The sequence below is a fragment of the Macaca mulatta genome, chromosome X (assembly GCF_049350105.2).
Source record: "Macaca mulatta isolate MMU2019108-1 chromosome X, T2T-MMU8v2.0, whole genome shotgun sequence".
NCBI lineage: Eukaryota > Metazoa > Chordata > Mammalia > Primates > Cercopithecidae > Macaca > Macaca mulatta.
Genome location: NC_133426.1, coordinates 104,088,745 through 104,106,073, shown reverse-complemented (window position 1 = coordinate 104,106,073; position 17,329 = coordinate 104,088,745). Strand labels below are relative to the sequence as shown.

The 17,329-nt window shown below is 35.6% G+C and overlaps 1 protein-coding gene across 5 annotated transcripts in view; it reads right to left on the bottom strand.

Moving 5' to 3' along the window:
• DIAPH2 (diaphanous related formin 2) overlaps positions 1-17,329 on the bottom strand; it is a 918,351-nt gene that overhangs the window by 456,266 nt on the left and 444,756 nt on the right. For all 5 annotated transcript variants that reach the window (XM_077988110.1, XM_077988112.1, XM_077988113.1 and 2 more), the window contains one exon: positions 4,496-4,625. In XM_077988110.1, coding sequence (XP_077844236.1) covers positions 4,496-4,625 — 130 coding nt within the window. The remainder of the gene's footprint in view (positions 1-4,495; positions 4,626-17,329) is intronic.

Here is a 17,329-nt window from a genome sequence, read left to right as displayed (position 1 = left end):
TTGAAGAGAAGGGGATCACTTTACAAGGAGACAGTCCATCATCAAATAAAATGAATTATATAGTGTTGACCTATTTTTGTTTTTTGCCATGTTATACACAGTCCTGAATGTGCTAGAAAGTGATTCAAACAGGGCTGAAATGTACATTAAGTAAACAAGACAAGTTAGACTCAAATACCAAGGAAAAGTATTTAAATATGAATAAGAGGTAATTGGCTTGACCTTTTACAATGCTTTGTTTCTTCCTGCAGACGAAATACAAAACGTATTTTCTCCTAAGGCTTTAGTAAAAAAAAAAAAAAGGAAATAGATTCTGAACAGAGATTTGACAAATGACAGTCAGTTGTCTTAGAGTACAGGGCAGGTGAAATTTCCAGGCAGGGGATGCAGTATGAAATCGTACACAGAGACAGGATTATTATAAAGGAATAAAAATGGCTCAAGAGACTGTATGTCTGGGTATACTGAAATGAGAACTAGGAGGAAATGAAAGAGGAATGCAAGCAGGCAGAATGTGCTTAAGATCTTTTTGAGTTGAGAATTCTCAGTCTGAATTTCATAGGGAAAGAAAAATAACTAGTCAAAATAATTTGAGAATAGGGATTGCTATTGCCCAAACAGTGAGATAGGAAGAGGATTTTTGGCAACAGTCTTTTGAATACACTGGCAGGAAGAATGCACAAAATCAGGAATAATCAAAATAGAGCAGAGAGATTTTGCTCTTGAAATGGATTGGAAAAAGGAAGTTGGTGATATTACAAAAAATAAAAATGAAAAATAAAATAAAGAAAAAATATATGAAAGGATTTACCAAAAACCCAGGAATAGGAAACAAACAAATAGAATTGAATACGATACATAATTACTGAGACTGGAGGAACTATAAGATATCTTTATGATTGTTCCCTTCTAATAAGACAAAAGAAACAACTATAATATCCTTAGTGGTATATCAATACTACTACTACTACTACTACTACTACTACTACTACTACTACCACCACCACCACTAAAGATAATGGTCCAGCAACAGCTGCATATTTACTAAGTGCCAAGCGTATACTGTAAACTATACCATTTTACTGGATGCAATGCCTATGTTAACTAATTTAATCTCACTGTAATTATTCTCATTTTACAGATGAGTAAACAAAATCTTAGAAGTTAAAATTATTTGCTCAAGTTACAGAACTAATAGGTAGTAGAGCTAGGATTAGAAAGTTATAGTGTCAGGCCTGGCGTGGTGGCTCACGCCTGTAATCCCACCACTTTGGGAGGCCGAGGTGGGTGGATCACAAGGTCAGGAGTTGAAGAGTTGAAGAACAGCCTGGCCAACGTGATGAAACCCTGTCTCTACAAAAAAAGTTCATAAATTAGCTGAGCATGGTGGCATGCACCTGTAATCCCCGCTCCTTGGGAGGCTGAGGCAGGAGAACTGCTTGAGCCTAGGAGGAGGAGGTTGCAGTGAGCTGAGATCGTGCCACTGTACTCCAGCCTGGGCAAAAGAGCAAGACTTTGTCTCAAAAAAAAAAAAAAAGAAAAAAAAAAAAAGAAATTTATAGTGTCTAACTCAAAAGGCTGGGCTCTACAATCTACTTTTGTCAGTAGCAGTAGTGGCTAAAGTGTACAATATTACTGAATGTCTTGCTACATAACTACATAAAACATATATGTATATATACACTATATACACATATATAGTTAAATAGCAATACTTTTTAAAAGTTTTTTTATTGATACATAATATTTGTACATACTTATACTTATGGAATACATGTGATATATTGCTACATGCATAGAAAGTGTAATGACTAACTTGGGGTGTTTAGGATATCCATCACCTTGAACATTTATCATTTCTTTGTGTTGGGAATATTTCAAATCTTCTCTTCTAGGTATGCTGAAATATACAATATATCATTCCTACCTACATTCAATCTATTCTGCTATCAAATATTAGGGCATACTATTTAATTTTTTTTAAGAGACAGGGTCTTGCTCTGTCGCCCAGGCTAGAGTGCAGTGGTGTGATCATAGCTTACTGTAGCCTAAAGGAATGCTCTTGCCTCAGCCTCCGCAAGTAGCATGAAATCAGCTAATTTTTCAAATTTTTTGATGGGGGTGGTCTCACTATGCTGCCCAGGCTGGTCTCAAACTCCTGGCCTCAAGTGTTCTTCCCACCTCAGCCTCCCAACTAGCTGAAATTACAGGTGTGAGCCATTGCACCAGGCCAGAACCTATTCCTTCCACCTAACTGTATGTTCGTACACATTAACCAACCACTCTTCATCCCCCTACCCTTCACCTTTCCCAGTCTGTGGTAACTACCAATCTACTCTCTATCTCTATGAGACCAACCTTCTTAGCTCCTGCAATATGAGTAAGAACATGCAATATCTGTCTATCTGTGCCTGGCTTATTTCACTTAATTACCTCCAGTTCCATCCATGTTACTTCAAATGAGAGAATTTATTTCTTTTTTACAGATGAATAGCATTCCATTGTGTATATATACCACATTTTCTTTATCCATTAATCTACTTATAGACATCTAGGCTGATTTCATATCTTACCTATTGTGAACAGTGTTGCAATAAACATGGGGTACAGGTATCCCTTTGATATACTGATTTCTTTTTCTTTGGATAAATGCCTAGTAGTAGAACTGCTGGATCACATGTAAATACCTATGGTTATATATAACATATCTATAATTGCTGATTGAGGTATATATAAATACCTGTTGATTGAGTGTGTGGTATATATTTAAGTATAGTAAATATATTATCTATAAATATATATATTTTCATGTGTAGTACTGTGTGGGTATATATAGATATATTATTGATATCTACTTCTTTCCAAAATGTAAAAAGTCATTATACATATTGAACAAAGAAAATTTAGAAAAAAAAATTCTGGTAGAAGGCAATCAAAAAGTATTAATAGAAACAAAATGAGCTGATTTAAGAACTGGTCTTTTTTGTGCTATATATATATTTCAAATTACAATACAAATGTTTAAAATGTTATTATTCCACATTAAGCTACCTGTTAGTAAATATGCTTCTAGTCAGGAAGCTGTATTTTTAAATCCAAAGATAAATTCTTTAGAAGAGCTATTAGCAGAAAGTTGCCATTACAGTTGTAATTTGTGTGATTTTCCATCATACTATACAATTTTTTGAAAACAATGAAAGAAAATAAATAATACAATATAATCATAGTTTGTCTTCTTGTATTATTTTGCTCCTTGGACCACAAACCGATACAAACTCGGTAAAATTAAAGAAACGTGTTGAGGATTTGATTGACAATACCCGACCAGCTGAGATGACCAATGCCCAATGTTATTCAAAGAATATTCTGGGTTTTATAGATTCACTATTTTTAACTTAAAAGGAAACTAACAGGTTTATATAGTTTGTAATAAACTTGAGTAACATATATGAAGTCCTTACCAAAAGTCCTCAGAGTTACAGAATGAAATTACTTCAGTGCAATTTCAAGTATAAGATTTATGGTGTACTTCTCTTATCTAAGAGGGAAAATGCACTTCTTCATGCACATAATCTCACCTTCAGCAAATATTTCCTTGATCTTCTTTTCTTTCACTTTTCAACCTCTTGCAAAAGTAGATAATACTTACTGACAAAGCTATTTACCCTGAATTAAAATCTCAGAGACATTTTTATTTCCCACATCCTGTTCCTCACAGGAGCCATGGCTTGTCCATTCTAGCCCTTCAATGATGCTGTACTGCTTACCACATCAAGACTAGACTCCTTAGCCTGACACTGAAGTCTCAGAGATACCTAGCTTACTGCTCCAGCCTTAGAGTCAACCATTCCCTTCACCTGTCCTAAAACATTCTGCCACTTTGCCTTGCTTATGTCGTTTTCTCTCTAGAAAGCAAACCTCTTTTCCACGTCTGTAAAACCCTAACCTCGTATTTCACCTTTGACCTCTTCCATGAAGCCTTCTCTTATCTACCCATTCAAAAGTACTTTCCTCCTCATCTCAACTACAGGACATTATCTCTTCCTGCAGCATTTCTCACATGCATCCTTATTTTATAAGACATTTGTGTGTATGCATATATACACACATTTTTCTCATTTACTATATTTTTAACCACACTCAACCAAAAACTCTCACAATCATTGTCATATAACCAAGAGCCCTATAGTACGGTTCCTTTGCCAACAATATCCACTTAAATGTTTATCAAATGAAAGTACAAACATATTATCTGATTAGAGAAATGAAAGCTTTAATAACGTAGCAGTGGTTAAAAAAAATGATGTAAGACAAAATAGGTTATTAAAATGTAGTATGCTGTCAAATATAAGCTAATGGAAACTATTTTCCAGCTTTTCTTATATCAGTAAACAAGCAAAAAATACTTTTATGAATAATGTTTACAGATTCTTTAATCTTTCCATTTAAACCACATAGGCAAGAAATAATCTCAAAGCAGTTATAAATCAATTACCTTTGCTTGCACTTTCTACATGTTCCAGTTCTTCAGGAAATTTTAGGATATCTCGGTAATTTTCCTCACAAATGTCAGCAATAAAATGCATCAGGGTTGTTTTTTGATCCACTGATTTAGTATCTCTGATCTGGAAGAAAACAATAACACATTTTTTAGTAATATTTTAGTAAATATATACTTTTTTAAACAAATGAATTTATTATAACCCATTTAAATTTTTTTTAAAACTTTGGGGTAGGTTCTTAATGTGGTCTAGTAGTGGTGCTCTAGATTTTAAAAGGAGCTCCATATTTTAAAAGCAAGTAAGATGACCAATAAAAGTGCCAAATTAAACCTTAATCTGTATTTTCAAAAATGTCTAAATTATTGTGGCAAAATGAACTATTCTTTTCAGGAGAGAAGAACATTCATTTAAGTATTGATAATAGCCCAAATTACCATGTGCTTATTTTATCATCATTCTGTTCTTTGCTTTATTATAAAAATATGTTCTTAAAAGTTATATTCATTTGTGAGATTATATTTATTTCTAGCCATTGTTGATGTAAATTAATGTAAAGGAGCAAGCACATTTTACCCTCCTCTACTTGCATGGACCATCAGAAAAGAATTCTCAAGGTTGTGCTTATCCTGAGTTATTAAAAAAAAATCTCACCATACAATCCTGATAATATGAAAAATTTTATTTGCTTACATATTGTGTTTCCTTTTCAGACACACAACAAAAGAGATGCCACAGTTAGAATGGTAAAAATCTTTAAAGCATAGGACACACAAAAAAAGAAAATCTAGTGCTTTAATATAATTCTCATACTAGACTAAGCTGCAAATAAAATCAAGGATTTACTTAGAAACAAGGCATAAATACGGCATAAAGTATCAAGTCTCATTCTTTTGGATGTTTTAATTCTATAATCCTTAGATGATGGCTTTGTCCACTGATGTTCATACTGATTTGGAGTTTTTAGCTTTAAGGATTACTCTGTTTAGAATAAATGAGTATTTTTCACAAACAGGTTTATAAAAAGGCTGTACAGGATATTTAGGTAATTACAGAGTAAATTAATCCTTATTGTTTTAGTGACTAAGAAAGAAAAACATAGCATTTAATAAATCAGGCCCATACTGGATCTGTTTTGTTCTACAAGTTTTTAGCAACTATTTACATCTCAATGATGTAAACAACTTAGAAGAAATATTAGTCTCAAGGTTCCAACCAACCAAGCAGCCACAGGAGGCATAATGTTGATAGTTCACGAGGTCACAATGATTTCTTTCAAAATTTCTGGGATTACTTTATCCCACATAGGAAAAATATTTAAAATTTTACATTATCATGCTGATCTACTGAACACTTACAAGTAGTTTAAGGTAGAAATGACACAACTCAAGGATAAGCTGTAAGAACAAAAAGCAACACAAACCTCAAGGGCAATTTTTCTTAAGTAAGGATAGCAGCTGTAGAGGAATCAATGGGAAGCTCACATTCCTAAAGAGAGGTCTTTACCTGGGACTACTGTGTGATATGTTTACAAAGTGCATCGTTTTTAAGAGTATGCCAGGTATTCCAAATAAAAAGGAAATTAACATTTTCTTTTTCCTTAGAAGTTCACTAACTACCTAAATCCTAAAATTCTGAAAACATTAAGTGCTTAGAAAAAATTGCAGGTACATCTTCCGAAAGGAAAGGAAATTCCTATGTATTTTATGGACTCTTTGGAGACAAAAACAGTTTTTTTTTTTAAAGAACACAATTCAAAACAACAAAAACCCACCTACTTTTTTAGGACATCAAACTGTACAAGTACACTATAGTTTACAATAAAATGCACATGGCTAACACTGGAAAGGAAATAAAAAAACAGAAAAATAGCACTGTGCTCATATGTCAATTTTATGGGTGATTTTTTTTTTCTTTGTCACATGTGTTAGATTGTTTTGTATTAAAAAACATTTCAGTTTTTGGCATGCATACTTATAAGAGCTTAATTTTCAAAAATTGTATTTATTAATAAATATTTATTCAGTATCTGGTCCATTAACAATCTGATTTGTTACAAAATTTAGGAGAGTTAATGGTTACATTTTAAAAAGATTAATAAAGCGTAACATCAGTTAAATGTATTAGCATCTTTGATGAAATGATAAAGACTTTTAGAGAGACTCTGCATGTATTTTTTTTTTAGAATCAGAATATTCCCTTCAAAGCATGGGCAAACATGGCCAAATGTCTGTCTTGTCAAGTTGAGAAATATCTTAGTTGGTCTGGGAGACAAGCTGCTTAATGTATTGCAATATTTGTTTTTTTTTTTTTAAGAAAAAACTTCACACTGAGAGACCATTTTAATGGTTCAAACGGGCAGGAAATCACAACAAATGGGTGGTCTTTTAAATATTTCTCTATGTGTGAGAGACATTAGATCAATTATTTAAAATATATATATATATAATATTTAAATATAATGGAAAATATTTTTTACTTATTGAAGCTTATGTACTTTATATTATCATGCCTTCAGTCTATCTTACCAAGTCTATGCCATTCACACATTAGCCATTGTATCTCTCTCAGGCCCTATTGCATTGTTCAATGTCAGCACAGAAGGCAACTAAGAACATCAATTCTACCGGTTAAAGACATTTATCCAATAATTTGCTCTTCTAAGTGTACTAGTTGGATATATACATCTCTTGGGGTAGAACAATCTGAGTATGTACAAGTCATTTCCAAAGTGTTTGAGTTAGTTTACTAAGAAATAGAATTGATTTCCATTTGATAGCTGTTTAATATGAAATCATGTTAAAATTTTACATTAACATGAAATATCCAATTAATAGTTGCCTAGATTGCCTAAGTCTTAGTGGTGGTTATACTGTATGCATTTCAAGGTTTCCTCTAGCCAGAAGCAAAGTGCCTTTTTGCATCCTTGTATGTGTTTTTCCTCTCTCCAGCCATGACAGGCAGGGAGAGACACATATATGACTTATTTTTATAAGATGCAAAAAGATGAACAAAATGGCCACTCTACAATCTTCTTTTATATATCTTCAAACAATAAAAACACAAACAGCAGTTCTAGAAATGGGAAATATTTGAAAAAGCTAAAAAAAGTTTTATGTTATTTTAAGAAGCTGAGTTATCATCGGATGATAATGAAAATAAGACAGAGTGAGTCACTGTATCAACTGATCAGGTGCAATCAGTTAATAAACCATATATAGCAATTTTAATTGTAATCATCTGACCAATATTAAATGTTCCACATAAAGATTAATAACTGAATTTAATTTAATTCTATCTACCTAATCTTTAATAACTTTCTAAAATGGTACATGAATACAAAATACCTTTAATAGGACACTATTTCTATAGCTAATTCTGATCATCTCTTTTTCCTAGTAAATACAAATGCTATATTATGAAAGATACTAAATATATTTTATATGTTCAAGTACATCTCCAAAATTTAGTTAGGTATATAGCAAAATTTCTCAATAACTAATTGACACAAAAGAAATTTCTTTATTCCAAATATCCTCATTCAAGCTTGAAAATTTCTTCCATCTTGCCATGTCTTTGAAATTGGGCTGTTTGAGTACACAGAAACCAGCACACAGCCAGAGAGCCTCAGACAACATTTTAATGACCTACGTCAGTCACATTCAATCTTTCTGTGAAGGACCCCTTCTGTAGGTAATTTTCCCTTCTGCTGAGATGTAAGCCTATTTCTTCTTGCTTTGTCCTCAGTGGGAACTGAAAATAACTGGTCACTATGCTGTATATAACAACCTCTCACAGAGTGAAAGTTCCCTTCTCATTCCCATCCTGTTCTCCAAATAAACAACTGCAGTTAATTTAACCTAACTGCATAGATGTTATTCTACAAATGTTTAATTTCTCAATGGTAATTAGAATCCATTCAAAAGATCCGTTGCAAAGGCTCCTGTCATCTGCTGGAAAAGCAAAGTTCTTGATTTTGCATACAAGACCCTCCTTGAGCTGACCCTTGTCTACCTTTCTAACCTGCCTCCTGCTGCTGTCTGCCTGATTACAACTGCTTAAACGTACCACGCAGTTTCATGCCACTGTGCTTTTGCACCAACAGGTCTCTCTGTGTAGACTCCCTTCCTTTTTGTTCCTTTTTATCCACCAAGAAAATAACTACTCGTATTTCAAGACTACTCAACTTCCACGTCACTTCTGAAGACTTCTTTACCTTAGAAGCAATTAATAACTTTTTTTGGCCATCTTCATTCAATGTAAACATTTCAACACAGTAGTCTCTCACACTCAATATGAGATCTTACATGGCTAGAGACTTTGCTTTGGTAATATTTTTGAATCCATGGTGCCTAGGAGGATGTTAGAAAATACTAGATAGTTAATAAATGTTTCAGAATGCAGATTCTTCTTTACATGAACTCCAACTTTTGTGGGCTATAGAGCAATACTCCTAAATTTAATTCTATACTTATTTATATATATGTATGTGTATCTGTGTGTATATATGACCCCACCACACACATAGAGGTTGACTACAAAGGCCAGACTTTTCCAGAACACATATTTGCTAGAGTTAGGTGCAAGTGAATGCCAGAATAAAGTTATAATTTGTCAATCAGGAAATGGAGCACCGTACATTTTTTTAGGGGAGGCAGGTTAGGAGCAAAGCAAATATGAATGGAGAAGTACATTCATTAATCCACTGTGAGCTGAGGACTGTGCTGAACACTAGGGATAAGAGACAAATGATGCATGGTACTTTTGAGGCCTTAAGCTTAGAATTTAGTAGAAAATACAAAATTATACAGAAAAGAAACGACATAGGAGAATAATTTGGTGGCAAATGTCAAGGACTGATATACTTAAAATGATAACTAGGGTATGCGTAGAAAAGAAAAAAAAAGGGCAAATTCAAGAGAGATTGTAAGGAAAAACAGGATTTAGTCAGTGAATATTAAGATGAGGGAAAGGGAAAAATCAAATACTCCAAAAGTTTTAAGTCCCGATGATTAAAAGAATGTTGTATCATGTCCAGAATGAGGGGAATAACTCTAGAGTAAACTGGCTTTAGGAAAAGGATAGCAGCTCAGATTGTAAACAGAAGTGTTAGCTATGTGAAGATACACTATGAGAAGACGGTCACAACCATTCCATTCTCTTTGCTTCATTTTATCCTATATGATTCAGCCTAATTATGGTTCTTAAACATATATATGATCATGTCATTCCCTTCCTTAAAAAAAGCAAATGGTTCTTTACAACTCATGTAATAAAGTTCAAATTTCTAATCAGAGTAATTATTAAGCATAGATTTTGGATTCAGACAGAACTAGGTCTGAACCTTGACCCTACTGTTTACTACTTGTATGACTTTGGGCAAGTTACACGAATACTCCATGTCTCAGGTATCTTACCTATAAAATGAGCATTAGATAAGCACCTGTGTTCATAGACATGTTTGTAGAATTGAATAAGATAGCGTATTATCATGGGCACCATCATCATCCAGATAAGAAGTGATGAGAGCCTACCTTAGCTTCCCATCACTATAAACTAAAAATCCCTCTGTTATCTGGCTCGTTGTGATCTTATCTCTAGCTATTATCGTCTCTCAAGTTCCCACACTCACTTCAGCTACGCTGGATACAAGTACAGAGCTTTCTTGTTTGCTTTGTTCACTTTTATATACTCAGCATCTAGAAAAGTGGGTAGCACACAATAGGCACTCTATCTGTATTTGTTGACTGCACGAATGGATGAAGATTTCCACCCATTTACTTATGTTCCTCCTGACCTCAGCACACTGTTCTTCCTTCCTCAGGCGATAATATCCTACTCCTCTTTTAAGGGGTAGGAGAACCAACATTTGTTGCCTTTGTATCATGTGCCTATAACTCAAGCACTTTCATAAGTGCTTTTTTTAAAAAATCCTAAAATCAATTCAGTGACTTAGTTATGAATATGCCATTTTTATAGATAAGATATAGCTCATAAGTTGTTTGATCTAGTTCCCACACTTAATAGGTGTTGGTGCCAGAACAAAACATGGCAATTTATGCACACTTCGAATTTAAGATATACTTACTGGATTGAACTGTCATGGGTGAGGAAGATGGCATGTGTGTGGAAAGGAAGGATCTTTCAGGGAGAGTGGTAGTTACTAGTAATAAACCTTTTTCAACTTCTCTGAATAGAATTAATAAATTCTGGGCCAAACGTGGTGGTTCACACCTCTAATCCCAGCACTTTGGGAGGTCAAGGTGGGCAGATCACCTGAGGTCAGGAGTTCGAGACCAGCCTGGCCAACATGGTGAAATCCCGTCTCTACTAAAAAACAAAACAAAACAAAAATTAGTCAGGCATGGTGGCACATGCCTGTAATCCCAGCTACTCAGGAGGCTGGGGCAGGAGAATTGCTTGAACCCAGGAGGTGGAGGTTACAGTGAGCCGAGATTGCACCACTGCACTCTAGCCTGGGTGACAGAGCAAGACTGTCTCAAAACAAAACAAAACAAAACAAAACTACTAAATTCTGTCTTTGTTCTCCGATAGTGGTTTCTATATACTCTAATTATAGAACTTATTCTACAATATATAATTTTGTGTACACAACTAGTCTCACCCACCAGATTGTGAACTGCTTAAAAATGAGGACTATATCAATTTTATTCAGCAAATATTGAATGAATAAATTCTTTAGACAGGCCAAAAATAATTAGGGTTGATTTGATGTTAATCTTTGGTGACCTTCAAGCACTGTTTGAATACAGTGCAAAGGATTCAAAATTAAAAGGAATGGGTAGTCAGAAAGAAGAGGTAATGTGAACAAATAATTTATTCCAAATATTGACTGTGGATAATAACCAGATAATACAGGAGGCAGCAGAGCCAGCAGCTGGAAAATGGTGAGGTTAGTGACAAAAGTTATTCTAATTATTGTCCCGAATAAGTTCAGCATAATTAGGCCTGAAGGGATCATTCAATGGAAGAAATAAGAACGAAAAATCAAGAATTCATGAGCATTTGCTACTTCATTGGTTCTCAATCTGTGGTCCCTGGACCAGCAATATCAGTATCACCTGGGAACTTGTTAGAAATGCAAATTTGGGGGCCCAACCCCAAATCAACTAAATCAGAAACTCTGAGGGTGTGGTCCAGCAATTTGAGTTTGAACATACTAGGGGAAAAAATTCTGATATCACCTCTAGGTGACTCTGATGCATGCCACTAGGGAGACACTAGGCTATTTTCAAATAAATTTCCAGGCAAGAAGATGCTTAGCAATTGTCTATAGCTTGCCTAGGTCCTCTCACAATTGCTTTTACATATAAAAAGTTGAAGTGTCAATGTTTTCAATGCTTAGTGCCAATTTAAAACAAGAGAGAAATTATCTAGCAATTTGTGGCATCTGAAGGACAGAATTGCTCTCAGTGTTCTTGATTAATTCACATAAAAATGAGACTCGTTGGTATCATAATCTATCAGCTACCTATCCAAAAGTAGATGAGACAAACAGTATGCTCCATGCTGTGAAGATTCCAGAAACATTGCTCTTCAGTGTCCTTCATCCTTCACCTAAAACTGTATTGAAAAAATACTTAAATGCTGCTATAGTATGTCTTATCTACTATGTATCATCAGAGTGACGGACTAGATAGCCTAGCAGATTATTTATGCCTTCCAACTCCTGCTCAAGCAAATCTGCATTGTTGCTTACATATTTACTCAGGAAGTTTGAATCAGATTCTGAAATTGTAAGTTGCAGACATCAGGTTTCAGTGCTTGCCATAAAAGTTCTTGTATCTAAATAACCTAATGCCTTGCTTGACCTCTATGCCAAACAGTTTACATGTACGAAATCAGACTATGGTGGGTGTATGTAAAGAAGAGAGCCAAGGGAGGAAGCTTCATTCCTGCTCCATGGCACTGGCATATGCTGATACTGCATTTCATTTGTCATCATACTCGTTTCGGGTTGAAGACCAAGAGTGAGAATGGGGCTAGGTTCATGTGTTACCATACATTATATAGGAACAAAGCAGTGGACCTTGGCTCCTTGCCCCAAAGCAATCCTGACCTCAATTGCGGAGTGGCACCGGAAACAGTTATCTTGACAGGACGTGCTGGCTCACGCCTGTAACCTCAGCAGTTGGAGAGGCCGAGTCGGGTGGATCATCTGAGGTCAGGAGTTTGAGACCAGCCTGACCAACATGATGAAACCCTGTCTCTGCTAAAAGTACAAAATTAGCCAGGTGTGGTGGCACATGCCTGTAATCCCGGCTACTTGGGAGGCTGAGGCAGCAGAATCACTTGAACCCAGGAGGTGGAGGTTGCAGTGAGCCGAGATCCTGCCACTGCACTCCAGCCTGGGCAGCAAGAGCAAAACCCCATCTCAAAAAAAGAAAAGAAAACAGTTCTCTTCTGGAAACACGCAAGAATGTGTGGGAGGAACACCTGGCTTTCTTGCATGAATGGCTGCAGAGTGTAAACTGGTCTGAGACAAAAACTGATTTTTGCATAAAGAGTATAAGAAATGAAGTAGCAAAGGAGCATGGATATCACTAAAGGAAATGTTTCTGCACACATTAAAGGAAGACTATCTTTAAAGCATATTAAAACTTAAATGTGAGAGAAAAGTTCAAATCTATAGAGTATCTGAAGGAAGCCCTTTTGGATCTCCCCTTTCCTTTGGAATTTACATGAATGGCCATATGAAGTTCAGCAAACTTATCAACAGGTCCTGTACTCGGGGAAAAAAAAATTGCCTAATCCTTCTGTGTCAAGGAAACATTCCTAACACATAGCAACATCACACAATACACATATATAACTGTCCTTGAAAAGAAAAGAAATACTGAAACTCATTGAAGAGATCTGGTTGAGTCAATGGAATAAAACCATCTAAACTACCAATAAAGTCATATAATTCAACTTTTTTAGTGAACATTTTCCTTAATCATGGCTTCCTTTTTCCCTATTATATTTGTATATTCATGGAACAGTTAATATTTAAGCAATCATGAATGCTCCAGTGCATATATCAAAACAGCTACTACTGCTTGCCAGTCTTGATACAGCACATGAATTCTAATGTTAGTCTCCTTTATTTAAACAAAATTAAGTTCTGTGCCCTCTGCCAAGGGTTGTTTACGAATTATTGCTTTCTTCAATACCACCGCGCACTGCAGTAACATTGAAAAAGATAATGTATTTTTAAGGATTGCAATTACCACAAAGACATTAGTTCTGTAGCTATGACCGGACAGGTTTAATACATGTTTTCCCAGCTTTATTTCTAAATCTGTCACCAAAAATGCTTTTCTGGGCACTACATGACTAGGGCTGACACTAATTCAGCCAAATACAATTTACGGTGGAAAGAGGTCTTTATCCTTTATGTAGGCCTGATAGTCCTTTTTTACACCCTTTACTTTGGTATTATAATAGTATTTCCAACCAAAAGGAAACAGATAATATCAATTGTATAGTCAAGCAAATTAAAAGTTTTACACTTGTTAGCCTAATTTATGGTAGCAATCTGTGAAAGGAGAGCTTAAACTTGAAACCATGACAACATTAAATGGAATAAAGATTCATCTCAATTGCCACCTTCCAGACCAGCAGGGCATTTGTGCTGTTAGTTTCCTGTACAAGACAAATTCTGTTTCCTGCCCTTCCCGCTCCCCTTCTCAGCATTTTCCCCTCCAGCCCCACTTATCCAAGGAGAATGACCTGCATGTGCATTAGCCTGCATTGCCAGGACCAGTGGCAAATTAACCATCATTTGTACTCACTGGTTTTAGGAAAGGCCAGAATGAATTAATGAAATATGTCTATACAAAGAAAAGCTATTCTGGTACTTTCATATGCTTTTAATCATCCTGTCTATAGTTGGCTTACCAAATAAAAATTTTTCTGAGAATAGTTTTAATAAAAATCAAATTATTTAAATTGGTATAGGAATAGTTTACAAGTACGAATGTTTGTGGGTGTTAGATGGTTTCTTCTCAGACATGGGTTAAGCACGTAACTAAAACTTTTAACTTTTATTGTCATGAGCATTTTACTTAAATTGTTTTATATGTATGAGGTTTGAGAGTAGATGGAATAAATTTATTTTTATGTACATAGCTTCAGATTGTCACTACCACCAAAAGAGTCCATAGGACTCATTCGCTCTGTCTATACACTGTAAATAAATAATAAATGGCATTTAGAGGTTTAACCTTTAATAAATGACATTAAATGGCACTTAACATTAGTGATTTTAGCTATTTATGAAAAATTTTGAAGGTCTAAGACACAGAATATCACAAAAGCATAATTAGAATTCAGCATTGAGAAGCAGCTGTTTAAGAGTGAGGTATTTAACCACGTTGATGTTTCTAGCTATATTCATCCATGCTGTGTATTAGTTGACGCTATAAATATTATTAATTTTACGTCTATTCTCTCATTGAACATTTTCAGTGTCTGGTTTCCATTTTTTGTGGGGGAATCACTGTTTTGGATATAATTACAGATAATGCTGCTATGAACACTTTTTTTTTTTTGGAGACAGGATTTTACTGTGACCTAGCCTGGAGTGCAGTGGCACAGTGGCATGATCACGGCTCACTGCAGCCTCGACCTCCCAGACTCAGGTAATCCTCATACCTCAGCCTCCTGAGTAGCTGTGACTACAGGCACCCACCACCATACCCTGCTAATTTTTGTATTTTTCTGTAGAGACAGGGTTTTGCCATGTTGCCCAGGCTGGTCTCAAAATCCTGGGCTCAAGGGATTCGTCCATCTCGGCCTCTCAAAGTGCCTAGATTACAAGCTATATTATCCGGGCTGCTATCGAACTCCTGGCTTCAAGCAATCCTGCCTCAGGCTCCTAAAGCCCTGGGATTATAGGTGTGGGCTACCATGCTTGCCTTTAACCATTTTTTTTTTTTTTAATTGTTTATCTTTAAAATTTTTTTTTAAATTTATTTATTATTATTATACTTTAAGTTGTAGGGTACATGTGCATAACATGCAGGTTTGTTACATATGTATACTTGTGCCATGTTGGTGTGCTGCACCCATCAACTCGTCATTTACATCAGGTATAACTCCCAATGCAATCCCTCCCCCCTCCCCCCTCCCCATGATAGGCCCCGGTGTGTGATGTTCCCCTTCCTGAGTCCAAATGATCTCATTGTTCAGTTCCCACCTATGAGTGAGAACATGCGGTGTTTGGTTTTCTGTTCTTGTGATAGTTTGCTAAGAATGATGCTTTCCAGCTGCATCCATGTCCCTACAAAGGACACAAACTCATCCTTTTTGATGGCTGCATAGTATTCCATGGTGTATATGTGCCACATTTTCTTAATCCAATCTGTCACTGATGGACATTTGGGTTGATTCCAAGTCTTTGCTATTGTGAATAGTGCTGCAATAAACATACGTGTGCATGTGTCTTTATAGCAGCATAATTTATAATCCTTTGGGTATATACCCAGTAATGGGAAGGCTGGGTCATATGGTACATCTAGTTCTAGATCCTTGAGGAATCGCCATACTGTTTTCCATAATGGTTGAACTAGTTTACAATCCCACCAACAGTGTAAAAGTGTTCCTATTTCTCCACGTTCTCTCCAGCACCTGTTGTTTCCTGACTTTTTAATGATCGCCATTCTAACTGGTGTGAGATGGTATCTCATTGTGGTTTTGATTTGCATTTCTCTGATGGCCAGTGATGATGAGCATTTTTTCATGTGTCTGTTGGCTGTATGAATGTCTTCTTTTGAGAAATGTCTGTTCATATTCTTTGCCCACTTTTTGATGGGGTTGTTTGTTTTTTCTTGTAAATTTGTTTGAGTTCTTTGTAGGTTCTGGATATTAGCCCTTTGTCAGATGAGTAGATTGCAAAAATGTTCTCCCATTCTGTAGGTTGCCTGTTCACTCTGATGGTAGTTTCTTTTGCTGTGCAGAAGCTCTTTAGTTTAATGAGATCCCATTTGTCAATTTTGGCTTTTGCTGCCGTTGCTTTTGGTGTTTTAGACATGAAGTCTTTGCCCATGCCTATGTCCTGAATGGTACTACCTAGGTTTTCCTCTAGGATTTTTATGGTATTAGGTCTAACATTTAAGTCTCTAATCCATCTTGAATTAATTTTCGTATAAGGAGTAAGGAAACGATCCAGTTTCAGCTTTCTACTTATGGCTAGCCAATTTTCCCAGCACCATTTATTAAATAGGGAATCCTTTCCCCATTTCTTGTTTCTCTCAGGTTTGTCAAAGATCAGATGGCTGTAGATGTGTGGTATTATTTCTGAGGACTCTGTTCTGTTCCATTGGTCTATATCTCTGTTTTGGTACCAGTACCATGCTGTTTTGGTTGCTGTAGCCTTGTAGTATAGTTTGAAGTCAGGTAGCGTGATGCCTCCAGCTTTGTTCTTTTGACTTAGGATTGTCTTGGAGATGCGGGCTCTTTTTTGGTTCCATATGAACTTTAAAGCAGTTTTTTCCAATTCTGTGAAGAAACTCATTGGTAGCTTGATGGGGATGGCATTGAATCTATAAATTACCTTGGGCAGTATGGCCATTTTCACGATATTGATTCTTCCTATCCATGAGCATGGTATGTTCTTCCATTTGTTTGTGTCCTCTTTGATTTCACTGAGCAGTGGTTTGTAGTTCTCCTGGAAGAGGTCCTTTACATCCCTTGTAAGTTGGATTCCTAGGTATTTGATTCTCTTTGAAGCAATTGTGAATGGAAGTTCATTCCTGATTTGGCTCTCTGTTTGTCTGTTACTGGTGTATAAGAATGCTTGTGATTTTTGCACATTAATTTTGTAT